The following is a 21,217-nucleotide window of genomic DNA, read 5'->3' as shown; positions in this document are numbered from 1 at the left end:
CCTCTGAGCATATGGTGAATGTTTTGTATGATTTCTTCAAGCACCGGACTTCTAAAGCATCATAGCATAATGGCTATCTTAACTAAATGCAGAGGAGCTCATAAACCAAAATCTGGGACTAAGGTAATTGGTTGCTTCTCCACAGGAAGTCATGAAACTCCTAACTAAGGGAGAGGGATTAGGGGACAATGTACTGACATCAATAAAATCATATATTTTGAATACTATTTCATACTATTAGGTCATATGATCCCTTTTTCTTTTTTTAAACACCAAAGGGTCCTTAAAGATCACCTGTTCCAAATCATTTGGTTAAATGGCGGAAATGCCAATGAGGGATGGGGAATGACTTACCCAAATCCAAAGAGTTGCAAAGTTAGCACTATAACTCTGTTGTTTCAACTCCCAAGATTATGTGGTAAAACTACATCAGGTATATTGTAGAAACATTTTAATAGACCTTAACATTGTTTTGCAATTCCATATTTTTTTAATGGCAAACTTCTCACTCATGCAAAGTTCACAGATTTTCCATATCTGGTGGTCAGTTGCCCAAGGCATCTCCTTTTCTTCTCTTTAGCACCTAGTATTAGATTTTGATGATCCATTCCTTTCATACCAATACCTCATTCAAAGGAAGAAAGTATCCCAAAAAATCATCCAAAAGCTCATCCAATGTATAACTGAAAAATCTGTTACCCTAAAAAAGAACTACATTTCCCCGGAGCCCACTGACTTCCTGTCATTATGTACTCCCTGTAGACAAAGGATATTAGTGAGTGGGTTCTTGGGGTTTGCAGCCAGCATGGTGGAGGTTGTAAACTAAGCATGGGGATTTTAAATTGGCTAATCAGCCATGGACATGTGATCTTTATTTTGTATTCTCTTCATTCCTTGATTTATAATGATCATTTAATAAATCTCCAAAAACATAACATTTTTTATTAGTGAGACTAATTTTAATTTTTACACCAAGGAAGAGCTCAACTTTGGAGAATCTTTAACGTTTTTCAGGAGCCAGTTCTTCTTTATGGCCTTCTCTGATATGTCTAAGCATTAATGTTTTCTCATGGTTGAGAATTATTTTGCATATATTTGTATTTATTTATCTATGTATACACTGGGTGCTTTAAATAGAAGGCAAACACTTGGGAGCTGGGAGTTTTCAATTTCTAGTCTTCATATCCCCAATGCCTTCACTTATAAGGTCTTGCAAACAATAGGTATTTATGAAACAAATATTGAGTTGAATTGATTTTTTAATAATGGTTGCCCTACCTCAGAAGGAGTGGTATTATGGCAAAAATAATATAATCCATTAGAACAAAGGAGGTGTTTGGAATTATTTATTAGGTGGTAAATTGGGGCTTATCATTTCTAGTTGGTACCAATATCACAATGATAAATAATAAGTATATAGTTCATCATGTGTTCTTGTCTTATGGCTAATAACTAACATACGATTCGTGTGTCTACATAAAGATCAAGTGGAAATAAATTAATTTCTCCTTATTAAAGGCATGATGGGACAATAAGAGATATTGGAAACTTGCTTTAAAAAATCTAAAGAAAAAAGACAGCTGTTCTTTAAAAAAACCAAACAACTCACCTTCTGTTTTAGAATTGTTGCTAAGTATTGTTTCAAAAGTGGAAGAACAGTATGGACCAGGCAACTAAAGTTAAATGAATTGCCCAGGGTTACATAGCTAGGGAGTATCTAAAATCAATTTTGAACCCAGGACGTCTTGACTCCAGGCCTGGTTTTCTATCCATTGAACCATCTGCCTGCCCCAAAGACAGTCATTCTTTATAAGTGGGCAATGTCAGTTCTCCAAGGAATACTATATTGGAAGGATGACACTATCTTTAATTCAAAAAGAATGAAACATAAAAGAATTTTGATGGCCAAATGACATTTTATTTCCTTTATATTGTGCTATATGGGAAATCAAAAGCAATCAGTCAACAAGTATTAAGTACTTCTTATGTATCAGACAGTGCTGGGAATACACAGAGAAATTTAAATAAAAATCCTGTCCTCAAGGAGATTATATTTTAGTAGGGAAGAGGATGATGCATAAAAGAAGTAGGTAGAGTTGGAAGTATGAACAAGGGATAGATGGAGAAGTCTGGAGTGCAGCCTGGTGAGAAATAACATGACTGGCCTACACCAGCCATGGAGTTTCGAGGAGAAGTCATCCATCTGGTCAGAGGAATGGGCCACTAAATTGCTTTGCATGTGTGACTTCAAATAATCTTGACAAAAGTTCCTGAGTTTAGTAGTTAGAGAGGCAATCTCAGGAAGAGACGTGAGAAGACGCAGGTTTTCAAGTTCTAATTCCACCATTTACTGGCTCTGTGACCATGAATGAGTTAACCTGTTCATCTAGGCAGCTTTCTGAGACTTTTAAGTTTTAGAACTAGTCCTGATACACACATAGAGGAAGTTTCCTCATAAGAAGGTCCTGCTAAGCATGATGTAACAGGTGCAAGGGCCAACAGCTCATGAAAAAATGGCAGTGCAGTATGGTAGGTGCTATTTTGTAGCTATGGAAAGTGAAAGCTTGAGAGGTTGTGGTAGCCAATATGCATCAGGGTTAAGACTCCAACTATATCTCCAGATACCAAGACCAGCCCTCTCTGTACCATCCCACAATGCCTTTCATGAGAAATTTCATTTAACTGTATTCAACTGCAAATTCAGTTTGGCTAAAGTGTTGGGCTTGGAGTTAAGCCATCTTGGGTCTAACATATTTATTTTGTATTTTTCTAGATAACAGATTACCTCCAATGTCTGAACTTTTGTAATCTATATTTTCTCTCTCTCTACCCTCCCCAACACATGTGAGAATTTATTTTTCATATACTGTATTCATTTCTACATATTAAGGGAAATTACTATGCATTCTTGTGTATGGGATCTGAGTCAGAGATACCATTCTAGTCTGCTACTTTTTGCATTTTATTTATCTTTGGGAATCCCTAGAAATATCTTCCTCTTTAACAGAATTTGGTTAATAAATGAAGGGGAACAAGGGCTTTCCCTGTATCTGTGCAGAACTTCACCCATCACTTTGGGGAAGGGCTGGGGCTCTTATTGACCACCTCTTAATTAGCTCTCATCAATAAAAATGACTTGAGATGATCAACGAGGAGCTGAATAATGAGTGCCTAAAAATCTATTCATGAGGCTGCCTGACCCAGCTCCCAGAGTCCACCGGTAGCAAGAGAGCAATGGGAACATGTGTCTCTTTATCAGTTATGATGCTGGCTAACCAATCAACCAGTATAATCAATAAACTTATATTCTTATGTGAAAGTCAGTCTTTCAAGATCATTTTATTCATAACAGATGGCAGGTACTAGGATATAGACTGTACATGAGCTATCATGTAATACATATTCCCATCTTCATCACATTATGAAAGAAGACCCATATTGCTTATACTTGAGAAAAATTCACAAAGGAAATAAATTGAAGAGTGGCCTGCTTTGATCTGCATTCAGACTCCATCAGTTCCTTCTTTGGGAGTCTAAAACTTATGATGAGCCTCTGGATGAGTTCTTTGAGTTCTGTGTATTCCTTAGACAGCTCCATGGGCTTTGCTTACAGGTTCTCGATGGGTGATCTGCTTTAGCAGAAGGCATTCCCATACCAGAAGTTCCTCTAGAAGATGAAATTGCAACTTTGCTGCAATGACATTACAGTTTTGAATTCAGATCCATAGCTGCCATTGACAATCTCTTATGACAATAAAATCTCCACAGTTTAAAAACTGTTGAGAGCTTCTCATAGATTAAAAAACATGCCGCCAATCATTCGTGTTTATTCTGATGACAGAAATGGGGATGCCCCCAAGGCAGGCATCATGTATCTGAAGAATTCGGGAGGCAGCTTCAAAGGTCACACTTTGAAATACTTAGCAGGAGTCCCCAGCAAGTATTCCTGCTGGGTCAGGGTCAGGACTGAGGGGATAAAGGAAGGAATCTTGACATAGAGGGTAACAATTATAACTGACATTTCTATAGGAGTTCAAAGTTTTGAAAATGCTTTAAGAACACCACAGCTCCCTGTAAGGGTCATCCTACAGGCATTTGGGGCTTTGGAACTTCATTAGGGTAAGGAACACCTAGGGAGGACACTTTCTCTGGAAGTAGATTCATCCTTGCTCTGAAATTTATAATCTGAGAGGACACAGAAAGTTGAAGTTACTTCAGGTTCCTCATGCCTTTCAGGAGAGAATAAATCTCATATCCTCCTGACTGTAAGCTTTTTATGTACTACAGCACTTGACCCCTGGAGCATTATGATCTCCATTTTACAAATAAAGAAATTAAGGCATACTGAAGTTCAGGAAATTACAGGAGTTGCACGCGTTCTGGGAACTACCAACCGTCAAAAGGAGAATTTCAACCCACATCTCCTTGTTTCTAAACCCAGAACTCTATCTTCTCTGCTATACTGTCTCTTCACATGAAAGACAGGGAATGGCATTCAAAAAGAAATATTATCCAAATCAAAGTTTATTTGAAAATGCCAGCCCATTGGGCAGATGGTGGTGTAGATAATCCCAGCACAACCATATATAGAAATCAGAACTTGTGTTCATGAAGAGAAAGCTTTTCCAGGTCAAATTCCAGGCCCACAAACTAACTTTTGCAGTAGGTCCCTTTTTGAGTCCACTGCTCCTCGAAAAGTTCTAATGGCCCCCAAAGTCCCTTCCAGCATATGCTGTCTCTGTTTTGTGATTCGTAGAATCTGTGAGCTGGAAGAGACTCTTCTGGTCATCTATGCCTAATACAGAAGTCTATCTACAATATCTCCATCAAATAAGAGCCAAATAGATTTTATTTGAGAATATTCAGCACCATCAAGGGAATCACATCATCTTTTAGGGTCAGCTTGTTCTGTGTTGGGATAACTCTAACGGGAAATTTTTCTTACGTGGGGCCAGAATCTATTTCTCTAAAACCTTTTCCATATTCCCCCCAGTTCTGCTCTTTCAAGATAGCAGAACAAGTCCATTGGTCATCCTTAAAACACCTCAAAGCAACTATGAAATCTCTCAAGTCTTCTCCAGGCTTTTAAAGGTCCTTCATTGGTTTTCACATGCATCATTTCCAGTCCTCTCACCATTTCAATTAGTATCCAATGTAGGCTTTCCAGACTGTCTGGGAATCTATGACCATGAAATTAGAGAGCTGCCTCCATTGTGGGGCCCCGAAGGACAACAGGATCTGCTGGAGTAGTATCTGGGTCTACAGTTTTGCTTTCACCTCATGTCGTTATCGGTAAGGGGCAAAACCTTCTGGGAAAGATTTCTGTTTGGCAGTCTCAGACTTCTGAGGTCTATTTTTCCAGTCTTCCTCTTCCTGGCAGTACATATGGAAGATATAGCTGCCATAAATCAGTATGTTCATAATGAAATTTGAAGACTGAGCCAACTCATCTCCGGGAATGTATAGCAGTTCTGTTCTCCTCCAACTCCATTCACTTCCAAACATCCTGTTGACTACAGTTATGTGTCAGTGGATTATAATGGTGTTGAAATAATTATAATGAATTATTAAGAAAAGATGGTGGGTCTCCTTTAACAAATAAATGGATTAAGGAGAAATGAATCACATTTTCCAACTTCCAAGCAGAGTCTTGCTTTTGGACAATTCATACTATCTCTACTGCTGATCTATAAGGCAGAAATTTAGGAAAGCAATGAGGATCTTTTGTTAGAATGGGGATCTGGTCAAGGCAATGGAGGCTCTTGAAATGCGCTGAGGCTGGAAGCTACTTTTTTTCTCTGTTTTGGCAAGTAAGTGCCCAGTTTGAGAGAGAGAGAAATTTTGAAATCAGCATTTCAAGCCCACCATTCCATGGTTCTCAACTAGCTTTCCAAATCCCTTTTATATTACTCCTTTCCATGTACTCTTCTTTCCAGGGAACTGACCTGCTAAATGTGCCCTGGGAAAATCATTCAATCCCTCAGCATCATGCCTTTGTACAGGTATTTTACAATGCCTTTCCTTAACTTCCCCTCATAGAATTCCCATCTTCCTTCAAAGTCCAACCTAGGGACCATCAACAGAAAAAGCAACACAAGTGAACCTGGGTTTAAAATCCAGCTTTTCAGTGCTAGTCATGGTCCGATTGGAATCTCCTCTAGAAGTTGGTTTTGTTTGCCAATTCCCTAAACCCAGCCCCTATCTTGTACATAGCTGACCCTGAATAGATATTTATTGATTGATTGTCATCTGAAAATCATGCTCTGGGATCCCACCTGCCAGCTCAGCCACAGGTTCTCTCCCATCAATAATAGCTAAGCATCATAGCAGCTATTGTGTGCAAGGCACTGTGCTAGGCACTGGGGAGATAAGTACAAAGAATGAAACAATTGGCAAGTAGTTAACATTCTCATGAGGGAGAAGAGTGGCACCCATCTAAATGCACACAAAGTAGTGTTTGGGTTAAAATATAAGGTTGCTGGAGGGCATCCTGAAAGGCTTCATATAGAGGATAGTGTCTGAGAGGTGTCTTCTAATAGAGAGGGCATCTGAGGGGCAGAGGGAAGGGGGGGCTGCATTCTGAAAATTATGAGACTGAATTGGCATGGGTGGAACATTCTCACATACAAATGAAGTCATGGATTCCTCAGCCATTATGGGTGTTGAAGGAGATCTAGCACCTCTGGGGTGAGGGCTCATTGAGCCATCTTTAGGGCTGCTCATCCATCTTTGGTGTCCACCTTTCCCTCAACTCTCACCTGTGGCTCCAAGAAGATGTAGCATGAGCAGTAGCCACCACCCTGCCCCAAGTAAACCATCTCAGCAGATGGATAAACCAGGATGAGGCCACAGACCCATCAGTGAGTCAGGGTAATGTCTGCTCCAAGCACGTGAAGACTTCTCTAGGTGAAGTGGGCATAGAAGGACAATTTTTCCTAATGGCATTGAAGGTGACTGAGGCAGATGCTGTGGAGTGCTGAGAGCTTAGTCAGGCACTGAAGACTCCAAGGTCATCCATTGCATCCTGGACAAGCACCAGTTGTCCTGACTTTCATCTTGCCACTTAGATGACTGGAAGAGAGAGTGAGACTGAAGATTTGGTGCCATTCTGCCTCACTCAAATTCAATTTGTGCCAGTCAAGGCATCACTCTGTGATATCATTAATCCTCTTTGAAAATGAAGGATGCACAATAACTATTGGAAGGCAGGAAGGCTACTTCTGCCATTTCCCAAGTACTGGTTCCAGCCTAGCATGTAGCAGCCTTGCATAGAGAGGTTCTGAAAAGAAGTTTGATTCATTAAATGGCATCTACTGTTACATGAGCAGGATCCAGCCAGCTGACCAGTGCTTTTGGGAAGAATTCTTCTTTTATTCTTCTTGGGTTTTTCATTCTTGACTTTCTAACACACTTTCACCACAATGCTTCAGCAGCTGTCTCACTCTGGAAGAATCCTCTGCCCCTACAGTCTTCTCATGCTAGCCATCCCTCTGTTCCTCCAAGAACATCCATTTTCAGGGAGTACCCAGGCCAGTTATAGTTACTCCTTTCCTCCCTTGGCCCTGCTTTTGATTCTCTGGACTTCTTTTTTTCTTCTGTGGCATGTAGCAGGCAATTAATAAATAAATGAGAACTGATCCAATCTTTAAAATAATAAGATCCCTATAAAGGGTTGCTGTATAGAAGGATCAGAGGGTAAAGCAGCCTGCTCTGGAGTCAAGAAGACCTGAATTTAAATCCAAATACTCAATAGTTGTGTGACCCAAGCAAATCACTTAGTCTCCATTTGCCTCAGTTTCCTCACTTATAAAATGGGCATAATAATAGTACCTCCCTCTCAGGGTTGTTGTGAGAATGAAATAAAACAACAATTGTAAAATGCTTAGATTATTGGCTGGCACATAGTAGACACTAATAAATGTTGTCTACTGTTATGGAATCATAGATCTATAAGAAGTAGGAACAATGGAAGCCCTAGTTCAGTTGCCTTGTTTTCCAGATAAAGGAATTGAAGCAGAGAGGGGCTAAGTGACTTGCTCTAGGTCAAAGAGCTATTGAGTATCAAAAGGGAAAATTGAAGTTAGCTCCTTTACATCAGAATCAGGATTTTTTTCCCCACTGTATTCCCTGAATCTTAATCTTTAAAAATGTACCTCAAATATTGCCCCCAACTTCTTCAGCTGATAACCCTCACCAAGTAATATATTTACTTTATACATACATTTATGTGTGCATATCGTATATACACATATAACATTTACTTAAAAATATCTATATTAAATTTCCCAATAAAACAGAAGTTCCTTAAAGCCAGAGAACATTTTCCCTTTCAATCTCTAATATCTAGCACTGGTATATGATAGGTACTTAATAAATGGCTAATTGAATTAATAAATGGATCACTGGATTTAAAATGAGAAAAAAACCTTAGAGATCAGTGCACCTGCCCTCCTCCCTTTAAAGGTGAGGAAGCTGAAGCTCAAAGTTTTTTGTTTGTTTGTTTGTTTGTTTTTATTTTTTTGTGGATTGCCCAAAGCCCAAGAAATCATGATTAAAACCCAGCTGCTCTCACTCCAATATATACATTCCACTATACCAGAGATGCCTCTGCTTTAAGGATGTGATTTTGCTGATAAATATCCTTGGCTGTCTTTCTGAATGATAGAAAACATTTTAGTTCAGTTGTCAGAGTTAAGCTTTGAATTGAGATCTTCTGACTGGTGTTGATTGGTTGTCATCTGGAAATGAAACAAGTTTTTTTTTTTTTCCCCTACCTGCTCCTCTGTGGAAAAAAGGGAAATTAGATGCTACAGTGGAAAGATTATTAGGCCTGGAATCAGAAAGATTCATCTTCCTGAGTTCAAATCTGACCTCAGACATTTACTAATTATGTGATTCTGAGCAAGTCACTTTACCTTATTAGCCTCAATTTTCTCTTCTGTAAAACGAGCCACAGATGGAAATGGTAAGCCACTCCAGCACCTTTGTCAAGAAAACCCCAAATGGGGTCATGAAGAAGACATTAGTTGTGTGACCTGAACAAATTACATAATCTTGTTTGCCTCAGTTTCTCATTTGTAAAACCATTAATCTCTTCGGGACCTTTGACAAGAAAACCTCAAATGATGAACAAGAAACATTTTGTGAAAAGTTTGGTTCTAGGACAGAGGGAAATGAACAATATAGAGTCCCTGTCTTCTAGGGGCTTAGGTAACCAAAGAACTGTGATATAATTTAAATGGTATAGGGTATCTAAGAGAGGCACAAAAAGATCTACAAAAAGGGAGAGAGTGGAGAGGGAAATGAGATGACAGAGCCTTGGTGAATAGAAGAGAAAGAGAAAAAAGAGAGAAGAAATAGAGTCAAGGAGGATCAGTAAACTCAAAAGTGAATCAAGAAAGCTCAATATCATAGGAACTAGAGGAAGAAAAGAGGGCATCAAGTAGACCTGGAAGAGTCAGCACTACTGAATGCTGCAGAGCATTTGAGCAGATTTCAGTACTGAGAAAAGGTCAGAAAACTTGGCAAGCAGATATCATTGGTGACCTCAGAGAGAACAGTTTCAATCAAGCATTAGGGAAGTCAGACTACAATTGTTTGAGACTAAAAATCATGAGGATGTTGGGAGGAGAGAAAACATTCTGCAGCAAACCTTAAAATGGTATAGAAACATGAGCTAATATTAGCAGAGATGAAGTAGAGGATGAGCAAAGTCATTTCTCTATATACTTAGGTATACAAGTGTGTCCTATAAACTCTAAGTACTCTGGAAGATCAATGGCGAAAGAAGAAATCAATGAAGAGCTAAGTATCTATAGCCTCTTCCCAGAGTAGCAAGGTGGTATACGATACACACAGAATCAGCTTTCAGAACTTGACTTCATCCATTCTATAAATGTAGGCACTTCTGGTTGGGAATGAGATGGGAGTTTGGGGGAGGGCTGAAAGAACGTTTGAGTCAGTTCTCTGGGTGTAATAACAGTCAACGTTCTGTGCCAGGGAAACAGCAGGAAATTTGATTAGGTAAAATGAGATTCTCCAGATTGGACATTGGCCAGACACCCAGATAAATATGTTTAGCCTTGGTTATAACTTTATTTGCAGAAATTATATTTCTTGCCATGCTAACATCTAGAACCAAACTAAGGTCTACCTTCAAAGAAATAGGGAGCCTGGGAAACTTTCTGGGCTTTGACATTTTAAGAAAAGAGATCTGTATGCCTGGATTTCTGACAAGACTATGTGCAATGCCACACAGGCATTGCCACACACCCAGGTTATATTCTCATTAGATGCAATCTAATTAGAAGAATAAATGAGTCAAGTGGAATGTTGAATGGAGGGGAGGGTCAAGAGACCTTCGTCCTAGTTTTGTCTTGATCTCAAACAAGTTATGTGTCTTCAGACAGATCATTTAATCTCTCTGGACTTTAAGTTTTTCATTTGTCAAACAAGGACAGCAAACTCAAGACTTTATATGCTCCATTCCACTTCCCAAATTCCATGATTCACAGAAATTTGTATAAGTCAGTTATTAGCATATTGAATCACATTTTCCACAAGCTGATCAATAAAAAAAACAAGCATTAAATCCCAAATACAGATAATAAATTAATCTTTCATTTTGATCTTGGAAAAGCGTTGTAAAAGATGGAGTGAATGGGGAGAAATAGGTCTTATCACATACTAAAGATCACACTTAAAAACCTTTATAAGAGCACAGAGAACCCCAATGTGCACTTTGTGTTGATTTAACTCTCTTATTCAGATCCTGCATGAAATCAACTAGACAATCAGATTTCTACAATCTTCTCTGCAGAAACACACCAGACAGTTATTATTCTCAAATCAGAACTGGTTATGCCATCACTCCAGGAAGTTAACCGAACCATGAGAAGACACTTGTGTAAATGATTTCAAATGAAAAAAAACCTTTGATTTTGTTCCATGAATTTAGATATAGGTTTACTTAGCTAACTCCAATAAGCCAGAACAAATCAGAAGATTTTATTATTTTATTGCTCTCAGTGTGGCACACTGTACCAGTAGATAATGATGGTTAGAGCTCCACTCACAATTCAGCAAACAAAATTTATATACTCTATGATACAAAGAAAAAAAAAAGGAGTGCTCATTCCAGCTGGTTACACAAAGAAAAATATTTATGTTAAGGAAAATGTGTATCATTAACAACATAAAATAAATATCATTAACTTCTGTTTTAAGTGATATATACATTAAAGAAAATATGTATCACTAACTGCAGGAGATAGATAAAGGATTTGCCCTTGTTAGTATATCTAGCTTAACGAAACAAAGGGAACTAACTACCTGTCAGACCAAATAAGAGAGGAAGACATTCCATTTTTATTAAGCAATTAATTCTTTTTTGTAATAATTAGAAGAGGAGAGAGCGACATCTAAGAGAACCAGCTGTTGATTCTAGTTGTACAGTTCATGCAAGGAAAATAGACACAACAATGATGAAGACAGAATAAAATGGAGTTAGTTATATTCTCCCCCAAACTTCATTGTAAACAAAAGCTAAGCCATAAATTCTGTTATGACAATTTATACGATAATGTATTATTCTTCCTTGGACTGTGAGAGAATTGATATCAGAAAATGTTTACTTACAGAATAAACGACTGTTAACAGTTGAAGGTGTCTAACAGAGACCATTTCAATTGAATTGAATCTAAAAGCATTTATTAACTACTGACTCTGTATCAATCAACATTTATTAAGTACTTAACATTTGTCAGACACTGTGCTAAGTCCTGAGGATACAAAGAAAAGGGAAAAAATAGACTGTGACATCAAGAAGCTTATAGCCCAATAGAGACATAATGTGAAAAACTAGGTATATGTGATACACCCACACACAGACACACATCCACATTCCACACTCACACACACACACACACACACACACACACACACACACACACATCCTTACTCTAAAAAGGACTTGAGGTTCTCTGTGTTGGGTATTGGGTGGAGGTATTTGAGAATACCTGCTGATTTCCGAGACTGCCTCCCATGCTTGGAAGATATCTATCCCCATCCATCCCTCTATCTGTATCTCCATTTCTAGCAACATTGACATTGATAAAGAGATAGATAATGAGATATAAATAGATTTAGAGATGGAGATAGCTATACAGATGGAGAAAGGTATATATAGCTGGAGAGAGAGAGAAGAGAGAGAGAGAGAGGCAGGGAGAGAGAGACAGAGACAGACAGACAGACAGAGACAGACAGAGAGGGCGGTGTCACTAGCTGCTTAGGAGATTAAGAAAGACTTCTGGTATGTAGAAGATGAACTCTGAGATGAGTCTTAAAAGTATTCAGGTAAAGTAAGAACCAGAGGTGAAAAGGAAGGATATCCCAAGCATAGAAGATTGTCAAGTATCTCAGATAGAAGGTATTCTCAGATATGTAATATTACATGCCCCCATCTAATACCTGATACTTAGAACTTAGGATGTTAGAGTTAAGGGCTCTTAGATAGGGCCTTAGAAGTCACCAATATCATAGGATCATGGATTTGGACCTGGAAGGGACCTTGGACTTATTTGATCCTGACCACCACATTTCATATGTGAGAAAACTGAGATTCAGGAGAATTAAGTAAATTGCCCGGGGTTAGAAAGCCAGTTCAAATTCTGAGGCAGAGTATGAACCCCATTTTTCTTCTCTTATTTACAGTATATCCACTTCATAGGATGACATATAGAATATTTATGAAGTGTTTACTATGTGCCAGAAACTGTGTTAAGATTTTGGGATACAAATAAAAACAATCTAGTCCCTTGTCTCAGGGAGTTTATATTCTCATGTGAAAAGACAGTATAAAAAAGGGGGCTATAAAAGCATCGAGTGTGCATTTGTGTGTGTGCGCATGTGTGTGTGTGTGTGTGTGTGTGTGTGTGTGTGTGTAGGAAGCACATGGATGATGGCTAAAGAATGATGTGTATAACTGGCTTGGGAGAAGATTAGTGAAAGTTCACTTGTCTGAAAGTATCTTCCCAGGGGAAGAGTCCAAGTTTCTGTTGGAAAGAGCTGAAGATGACAGCTAGAGTTCAGGGAGCATAGTGTGGAGATAAGAAGAAACACAAATGTTCCTTTTCAACCACCTTATTTTACAGATGAAGAATCCCAGACCCAAAGAGACAAACTCTGTGCTCTGCCCAGGTCTCCCAAGTGCCCATTTCTTGATCTTCCAACTCTGTCTCACTGCCCTCTTATTTTCAAGAACAGCTAAAGAAAAAAGCAGATATTTAGAACTATTTCAGTGAAAATGATGTCACTCGAATGGTTGTTGTCATTATTGTTTGTTGTTCCTCTGTTTCAAAGAGGACTAATGATATCACTTTTGTGAAATGGATTGAAGTGAGGCAGAGTAGCATAAAGTCATCCACCTCATCTCTTCCAGAGTTATTCAAGTCTAGGAGCAAAATAAAAATCAAGACAAATGGTGATGGCCAAGAATGCAGTGGATGACCTTGGCTTCTTTGAAGTCTGAACAAACTCTAGGCATTACACAGGGTCTTCTCCAGGCACCTTCATGGAGGTTGCTCATTTGCTCAATCCACTGGGAGAAGTCCTCACAGGCTTGGGATAGATGCTCATAAACTCACTGACGAGTTATCTTCAATCTGGTTTAGCTCATTTGCTCAGATGTGTCCACTGGACATGCTACAGCTTCCTGAAAACACTGATGAGAGCTGGGTGACAAGTGGACACCAAGGATGGATGAGAATCTTTGGAAAGGGTAGCAAAACCTCACACCCGAGGTACTAGTCCTCCCTGAACACTCCACAATCTCCTTCCCTCAAATTTTCAATCAGCTATACAAATCAGATGACTGTAATTCTTTCCAGTACTCATATATATGGAAATATGTGGTTAAACATGTGGTTAAAGGTTGGTCTGTACTTGAGAAAGCAATCCCAAGAAGAGGAAGACAATTTATCTTTATTAAAAGCCTTCTCAAATGATCATTTTATTCCATTTGTAAGTGGTGTCCAACATCTTTGTCCTTTGAATAACTCTCAATGGCATTTACTGTAAAATGACCAATAAATAAACATGAATTCATCATCGCTGCTCTCCTTTCAATTGGTGGAACTCATTTACAAATCTTTTTTTCCCATATAGAGTACCTTGAATTTCCAAACAAGCCCAAACATTTGGAGTTCAATTATGTATTTAAGCAAATACGAGCGTAATAACTGCTCTGCCGTGGAGCATACAGAATCACTGCCAAATAATCACTTATGGAAATTAAAAGATGATGGCAATAGAATAAATTTGAGGCTATAGTTCGGTTTATTCTTGGTTCTGCAGAAATATGAGGCAAAAGGAAGTGGGGCTCCTCCATGGTAAAAACTTTCAAAGAAACAAAACACTCACCTTATTCTTCTTTGATTTGCTTTAATTTAATTATATGGAGAGTCTGATAAAGGGAACTCTTTTTCCTTAAGACTTTGTATATAAGGAGAAAAGCAAAGCCCTTCTTGCCTTCAAGGAGCTTATATTTGACTTGAGGAATAGACATATCTACAAATAGGCATATAAGAAAGTTATATGTAAAGTAATTTCAGAAATGAGAACACTCATAACTAGGGATTGGGATGAACTTTACTGTGGACCCTGAATTGTGTTTTGAATATATCTGGGAAATATAAGGAGTGGAGATGAAAAGAAAATGGATTCCAGACATTGGACCAATGCACAGAGAAGCAGGATATTCAGTGAATTGGACTGAATGAAGCTTGGCAGACCAGTTTGATTGGAGAAGAGAATGTGAGGTGAGCAATGTGAAGTCAGACTGAAGGGGATGGGGATGGATGGAGGGGGGGGGTTAACTATAAAGATGAAAAAGATAAGAGGGCCAGAGTGGAGATCAATAAGAGTTGAGCCAGAATCTTGCCTCACAGGAAAGCTGAGTGACATTGGGCAAGTCTTTAGTCTCTCTCTGTTTGCTTCAGTTTCCTCATCTGTTAAACAAGGATAATTAAGCACCAACCTTCCAGGGTTGCTATGGGGATAAAATGAGATTGAATTTATACATATATTTGTACATTTGTATTATATATGTACATATACATATATATATATATATATATAGTTAATCTTTTTTTAAACTCTTACCTTCTGACTTAGAATCAATACTGTGCATTGGTTCCAAGAAAGAAGAGCTATAAAGACTAGGCAATGGGGGTCAAGTGACTTGCCAAGAGTTACACAGCTGGGAAGTGTCTGAGGTCAAATTTGAACCCAGGATCTCCCATCTCTAGACCTGGTTCTCTATACACTAAGGCACCTAGCTGCTTTATTAGTTCCATGAATCTTAAAGTGCATTATAGAAATATTAATTTTTGTTTTGCTTATTTTTTTTGTATTTCATTTTAGAGGCAATAAAGGGCCAATACAATTTCTGAGCAGGTAGCCTTAAGAAAAGGGAAGAAAGTTATTTGACATTAATTCAGTCTGAGGATCTAGTCTCATAACCCAATAAGCATTCATTAAGGATTTATAATGTGCCATACACATTGCTGGAGAGACAAAGACAAATTTAGAAATAGTCTTTGCTTGCTCACAGTGAGCTTATGGCGCTATTCATCCAAGAATATTGAGAAGGGTGATTGCACTTTTCAAGGTCCAAGCTCTCTTAATTATTTTCTTTTTTTTTTAAGATTGATCAGGAAATGAACCAATGGTAACATACACAATTTTAGAAATAATTTATATATAAATAAATAAACAAATGTTTAAATTAGATTTATTTGGTTATTTATTTTAAATGGAGGTATCCCACCACCACCACCACCAATTGAGACAAACACCACACAGTGATAGTCTAGTAATAGGAAAGGGCCAGCAGTCTGGCTCAAGAAGACAGAGTTGGTGGCCATGACCAGACCTCATTCCCTGGTTCCCCAGCATGCTTGGGGATTTTTGTTTGGCTGTTTGGGTGCTGCTTGGGTAGTTTGTTCTTAGAGTGATACTTTTTTCCAGGAGTTTCAACACCTTCACAATCTTGAACTTAATCTGTCATGGCAAACATCGGCTGGAATAAGGTTATGACAGTTGCCTCTCTAAATAAGTTGACAAAGAACAGGAATGACACTGAGACGCTCTCGAACCAAAAGAGAATGGTGGAAAGGTGCTACACCGGCTCCCGATAATTATGTCACAAAGGTGCCCACTGTGAGGTCATTCACCCCATCCCCTTCATCCCTATTCATTCAGGAAGGATCTGATGGGAAATTCACAAGCTAACTATCCTGGTTATGTCAGCACAGGATAATAACTCTGCTCTGGGTCCCTCCTCTCAGGGGGTCATTGGGCCAGAATGAGAACTAAGGACTGGGGAAACGTAGAACAGAAACGTACATCTTATTAAATGTATACACACGGACTCAAACACATGCATGTGTGCCCATCCATACTCACCTAACCACATACACGTGTGAGTGCACACACACACACACACACACACACACACACACACATTTTCCATCTAGAAGATTTTATTTGTAGTTCTGATCAGGTTTTCTCAGGTAGTCAAATGGAAATTCACTTAGAGTTTAGCAATGCCACTTGGGCAAAAGAATAGAAAGATGGAAAGAAAATCTAGTTGGAAACAAGTTATTAAAAGACAAAAGGTTTTTGTTTCAATGTGAACTTTAAAAAATGACCTGTTGAAAAGAAATGTTTTAAATGCAAAAAAACTCCTATTTTCCCACACCCAATTGTATGTGCACACACAGACTCACCCACCCATCTCTATAGACTTACCCACACCCACTTGCCTTCTCCCATCCCAGCACCCACCCACGCACCCATATATAAGCTTACAGATTCAGCTGCCTTCCACACAAATCCCCCATTCCCACCTACTCACATACCTATGCTCATATACCTTCCACAAAAGTTCCAGATTGCTTTTCCTAGCTGGAAGGCATTCAGCATGGTGTCTACCATCATCAAGGATAGGAGAGGAAAAGCCAAAACAGAGAAACTGCTTCCCAGAGCCTTCCTTGGCCTTTCAATCCCCAAATTTGCCAATATTGTATTATGATTCTCACCAGCCTGAGCTGAACTGACCAGGGTACAAAGGGGCCAAAGGCAGGACAAATCTAGAAGAACCTGAAACCCATGGCCAGTTCCAGATGGGTTTCCCTTTTTTCTCTGCTTTCTTTGAGGATGTCTGTCTGTCCCCAGGGGAGGAGGAGTTATAAAAGATGTCTGAGGAAGACGAGCCCAAAGCCTGTTTTTCCTTAGGAAAGGGGCTTTAGGGAGTGCAGTGAAGTCACCAAACCCTGGCTGAGTCCAAAATCTGACTGAAGGACCAAACTGTACCATTGCAAAATCATGGAACCACAAGGGTCCAAAGAGACACTCCTTTCATAGATGAATAATTAAATAGTGAAGCTCTTAGGTACACTCTTTTTAGCTTCTTCTAAAAGAACTAAGTTCTTTGAGACCCAGATTATTTTGTGTTAAGAAAGGCAAAATAAAGCAAAATAAAGTTTGTTTCTAGGGTGAAAGAAGATTAATTGCTCTCAGTCCTCTAATAGATGGAGTCATATGTCCACTGAATGTTATCCCTGGTGTTTCAAAATCCCTGACCTCAGCCTCACTTACTGATCAGTCCTTTCTCTTACATGTCTATGGGGCAACTAGGTGGCTCAGTGAATAGAGTGCCAGACATCAGACATCTAACAATTTTGTGACACTGAGCAAGTCACTTAATCCTGTGTGCCTCAGTTTCCTCATCTGTAAAATGAAGTGGAGAAGAATGGCAAGCCACTCCAGTATCTTTGCTAAGAAAATCCCAAATGGGGTCATGAAGAATTAGACAGGATTGAACAATTTGCATCCCTGGCAAGATCTATTCCCTATGCCCTACTCATAGCTCTGAGCCATATCCATTCTCAATCATCTAACCATGCCTTTGGCTGCTAGTCTGGGCCACTTAGGATGTTTTCCACTGACCAATGACATTCATTTGCTCAATCCAAAGCTTTGGCAGAAAGGGAGGCACAAGATTCCAAGAGGCCACTGCCGTTGGAGGGTGGGGAGGGGAACATTTTAAGAGGAATGGTGGCATGACGCAAGCTAAAGGAAGTAAGGGGGCATCAGTATTTTAGTATAATCCATAAAAAAGACAGTTGAGGACATTCAGCACTGAAATGATGACCTGAAAGGGAAAAAAGGGGGCTCAGGTAAAGTGGCAGCGAAATTAGATCTTCAGTCAGAAAACTCGGGTTCTGATTCTGCCTCTGCAGCTTGCTATTTGTGTGTCTTTGACTAAATCAATTAAACCTCTCTGAGCCTCAGTTTCAGCCTCTGTAATAAAGAGAGGTGAGTTTTAGCTAGTCTCCAAAGTTTTTTCTAACTCTAAATCTAATGCTTTATTAACTTGTATATCAAGCAAATGCTTGATCAGGTATCTACTATTATTTATTTATCTAGAACTCAGTACAGTGGCTGGAATGTGAGAGATACTCAGTAAATGTGATTAGGTACCTACTATGTGCTGGACATTGCACATATAAAATACACATTTCCTGCCCTCAAAACATTCATATTCTATTCATTCGTTCATTTATGTTTTTACTTATTTATTTATCTAGAACTCAGCACAGTGACTGGCACATGTAAGATACTTAATAAATGTTTATTGATTAAATATAGAGGGAACAAATAAGGACAGAGGTAGGATAGGCAAAAAAAATAATTACAAATGCTTTGGGGGAGGGATGCTAATAGCTGGGGAAATAAGGAGAAAAGAGCTATTTAAACCAATCTTGGAATGAATGGAAGGATGTAGTGTGGAAGTGTTGCAGTGTAAGGAAAGATTTTTGCTGGGTACCAATTCACTTATTTTTTTTTTATGGAAATGGGGGTTAAGTGACTTGCCCAGGGTCACATAGTTAGGTAGTGTGTGAGGCCAGATTTAAACCCAGGACATCCCATCTCTGGGCCTGGCTCTCAATCCACTGAGCCACCCAGCTGCCCCCTTCCCATTCACTTCTGAGGCTTACACCTTTGTGACAGGCAGTTACTGTTTCTAGGCTATATCCTTCCTCCTCTGTTAAGTGAGGAGACTGGACTCTTTGGCCTCTGCAGGCTCTTTTAACTTCAGCATTATGAGCTTTGGATTCTCAGAGGTAGAGGCAAGGGGGTGCTGTATTCTAGTCATGAGAGACAGATTGCCTAAAGGTAAGGAGATGCTTGATGGGATGCCATGTTGCTTTTTTGGCTGGAAGTAGGACTGTGTGAAGGAGGGCAATGTGCTCTGAGCTTGACCAGCTGATAAAACCAGTCCTGGTGATGGCCTCAGTCTGGCAGTGAGTCAACATTTATTAATCGCCTCCCATGTACTTAATATAGACCTACTAATTACACTCAGCTGAGCTTTGGGGATATGAAAATGGCACCAGAGGGACAGTACTAGAACTAAGGGGAATTGGGAAAAAGCTTCCTGGAGAAGGTGAGCTGTTAGCTTGGGCTTGGAAGATGCCAAGGAAGTCAGGAGGGGAAGTTGAGGCAGCACCAAATTCCAGGCTCATCACAGTTTGAGCTCTTTCCTTCCCAATGAAGGGGAGGGATAATGTCCTCAGGTGAACCCACCTTGGGTCTTAGACTGCATTTTCCAGATAGCATTTCCCTCAGTGATTTATTTGTCATGAACCTGGTGCTCCGCTCATTCTGGGAACAGCCTAGGCACATCCAGACAAGGGAAGCCTTCCCTTCTCCTTTGGAAGGATTCCAGGGCAACCTGCTATGTTGTTGAGACACTGAAGCTCCACTGTGTCTGCAGGAGCTTCCAGGAGAAATAGAAAGTACCCGCATGATATATTTTAACGAGTGACACTGTAAGGAGGGAACCTCAGGGATCCATGCAGAGCAGAAGAGAAAGAATCCTGGGAGTGGCTCATCAATGCTCTTCCTCCCACCCACAGACCAGAGCCCTGTTTCACCCTGCTGTCCAGACATGGTACCCCAATGCTGTGATAATTGCTCATGTCCAGTCAGAAACAAGGTGGCTGCTTTGACAGTCACCACCACACACCCTTAATTATCCCCCTAGGGGTGTAATTATCTGCACCTGCCCCAGGCAGTTAGCATGGTTTCCCTGGCCAGTCAGGCTGAAACTTCCCAAGATGCTCTGATGCTGGCCACTAACCCAGAGCTCTTGGGTACTGTTTACTAGGCTTTCTTGGGACTCTCAGGATGAACACCCCTGCCTTAGAGAAGTCCAAGAGAGGAGGAATCAGGCGCCATGTTCCTTCCTCGCTTTGGGCAGCCAGCAACCCAACTTCGAGAGGAAAAGGAGGGAAAGGCTTAGGAAACAGGAGGGTGCCAGTGAGATTTGCTGAGAATTAAGTGAAGGGATGCATTGCTTTTGACAGAAGTAGCTCCAGGCGGGGGAATCTCTCCCCTCCTCCCTTGGGTTAATTTTGTACTCCTATAATCCCAGACTTGACATCTCTGAGTATTTTATCATAAGCATTATTTTCACCTTAGAACTAAATGAAGCACTTTCCAAAAACAGGCACTTTACTGAGGGAATTAAATGCACGATTGAAAATTCTGTAATCAGAACATGACACAAGCAAGCCTGGCTATAATCATATGTTTCCCATAATAAGCTGTTTGAAGTGTTCTTAGGGCTACAATTTTATAATCTAGACATGAGAAGAAGATCTGTACCCTTGACAACATTGAGCAGAGGTACTCCAACTGGCCTGGGATTAAAGACCCACTCTACCCCGGCTCCCTTTCTGCATTAGAAGGATGTTCTCCATTGGCTTATCAGCAAGCAGGCAGAACTGAAATGTTGTTACCTTTGCAGCCTTTTCCATCTTCTTTCAGTTTCTGGCCAGCTTGGCATTTGCAGTAATAGCTGCCAATTGTATTGCAGCACTGGGCTTGACAGCCGCCATTGTCGATGGCGCATTCGTTCACATCTGCAGAAGAGTGAGGAAGAATTAGCTCCTGGCAGGTTGGGATCCAGACAGAACTTGGCAGGAAGGACAGAGAGAGACTTTGGAGGCCCTTCTAAAATCAAAGAAACAGGGTGATTGCTCTACTACTAATATATATATATATATACATATATATATATATTTTTTTTTTTTTAAATTTCAGATAGCTTGACAGCATAGGGAGGTCTCTAGTAGAGGGGCCCAAGGAT

General features: G+C 39.7%; 1 protein-coding gene across 2 annotated transcripts in view; it reads right to left on the bottom strand.

Moving 5' to 3' along the window:
- LOC100616966 (EGF-like and EMI domain-containing protein 1) overlaps positions 1–21,217 on the bottom strand; it is a 787,120-nt gene that overhangs the window by 314,688 nt on the left and 451,215 nt on the right. For both annotated transcript variants that reach the window (XM_007502250.2, XM_056807813.1), the window contains exon 5: positions 20,868–20,990. In XM_007502250.2, the coding sequence (XP_007502312.1) occupies positions 20,868–20,990 (123 nt within the window). The remainder of the gene's footprint in view (positions 1–20,867; positions 20,991–21,217) is intronic.

The sequence above is a fragment of the Monodelphis domestica genome, chromosome 8 (assembly GCF_027887165.1).
Source record: "Monodelphis domestica isolate mMonDom1 chromosome 8, mMonDom1.pri, whole genome shotgun sequence".
Lineage (NCBI taxonomy): Eukaryota > Metazoa > Chordata > Mammalia > Didelphimorphia > Didelphidae > Monodelphis > Monodelphis domestica.
This window is presented reverse-complemented; position numbering and strand designations above follow the sequence as displayed.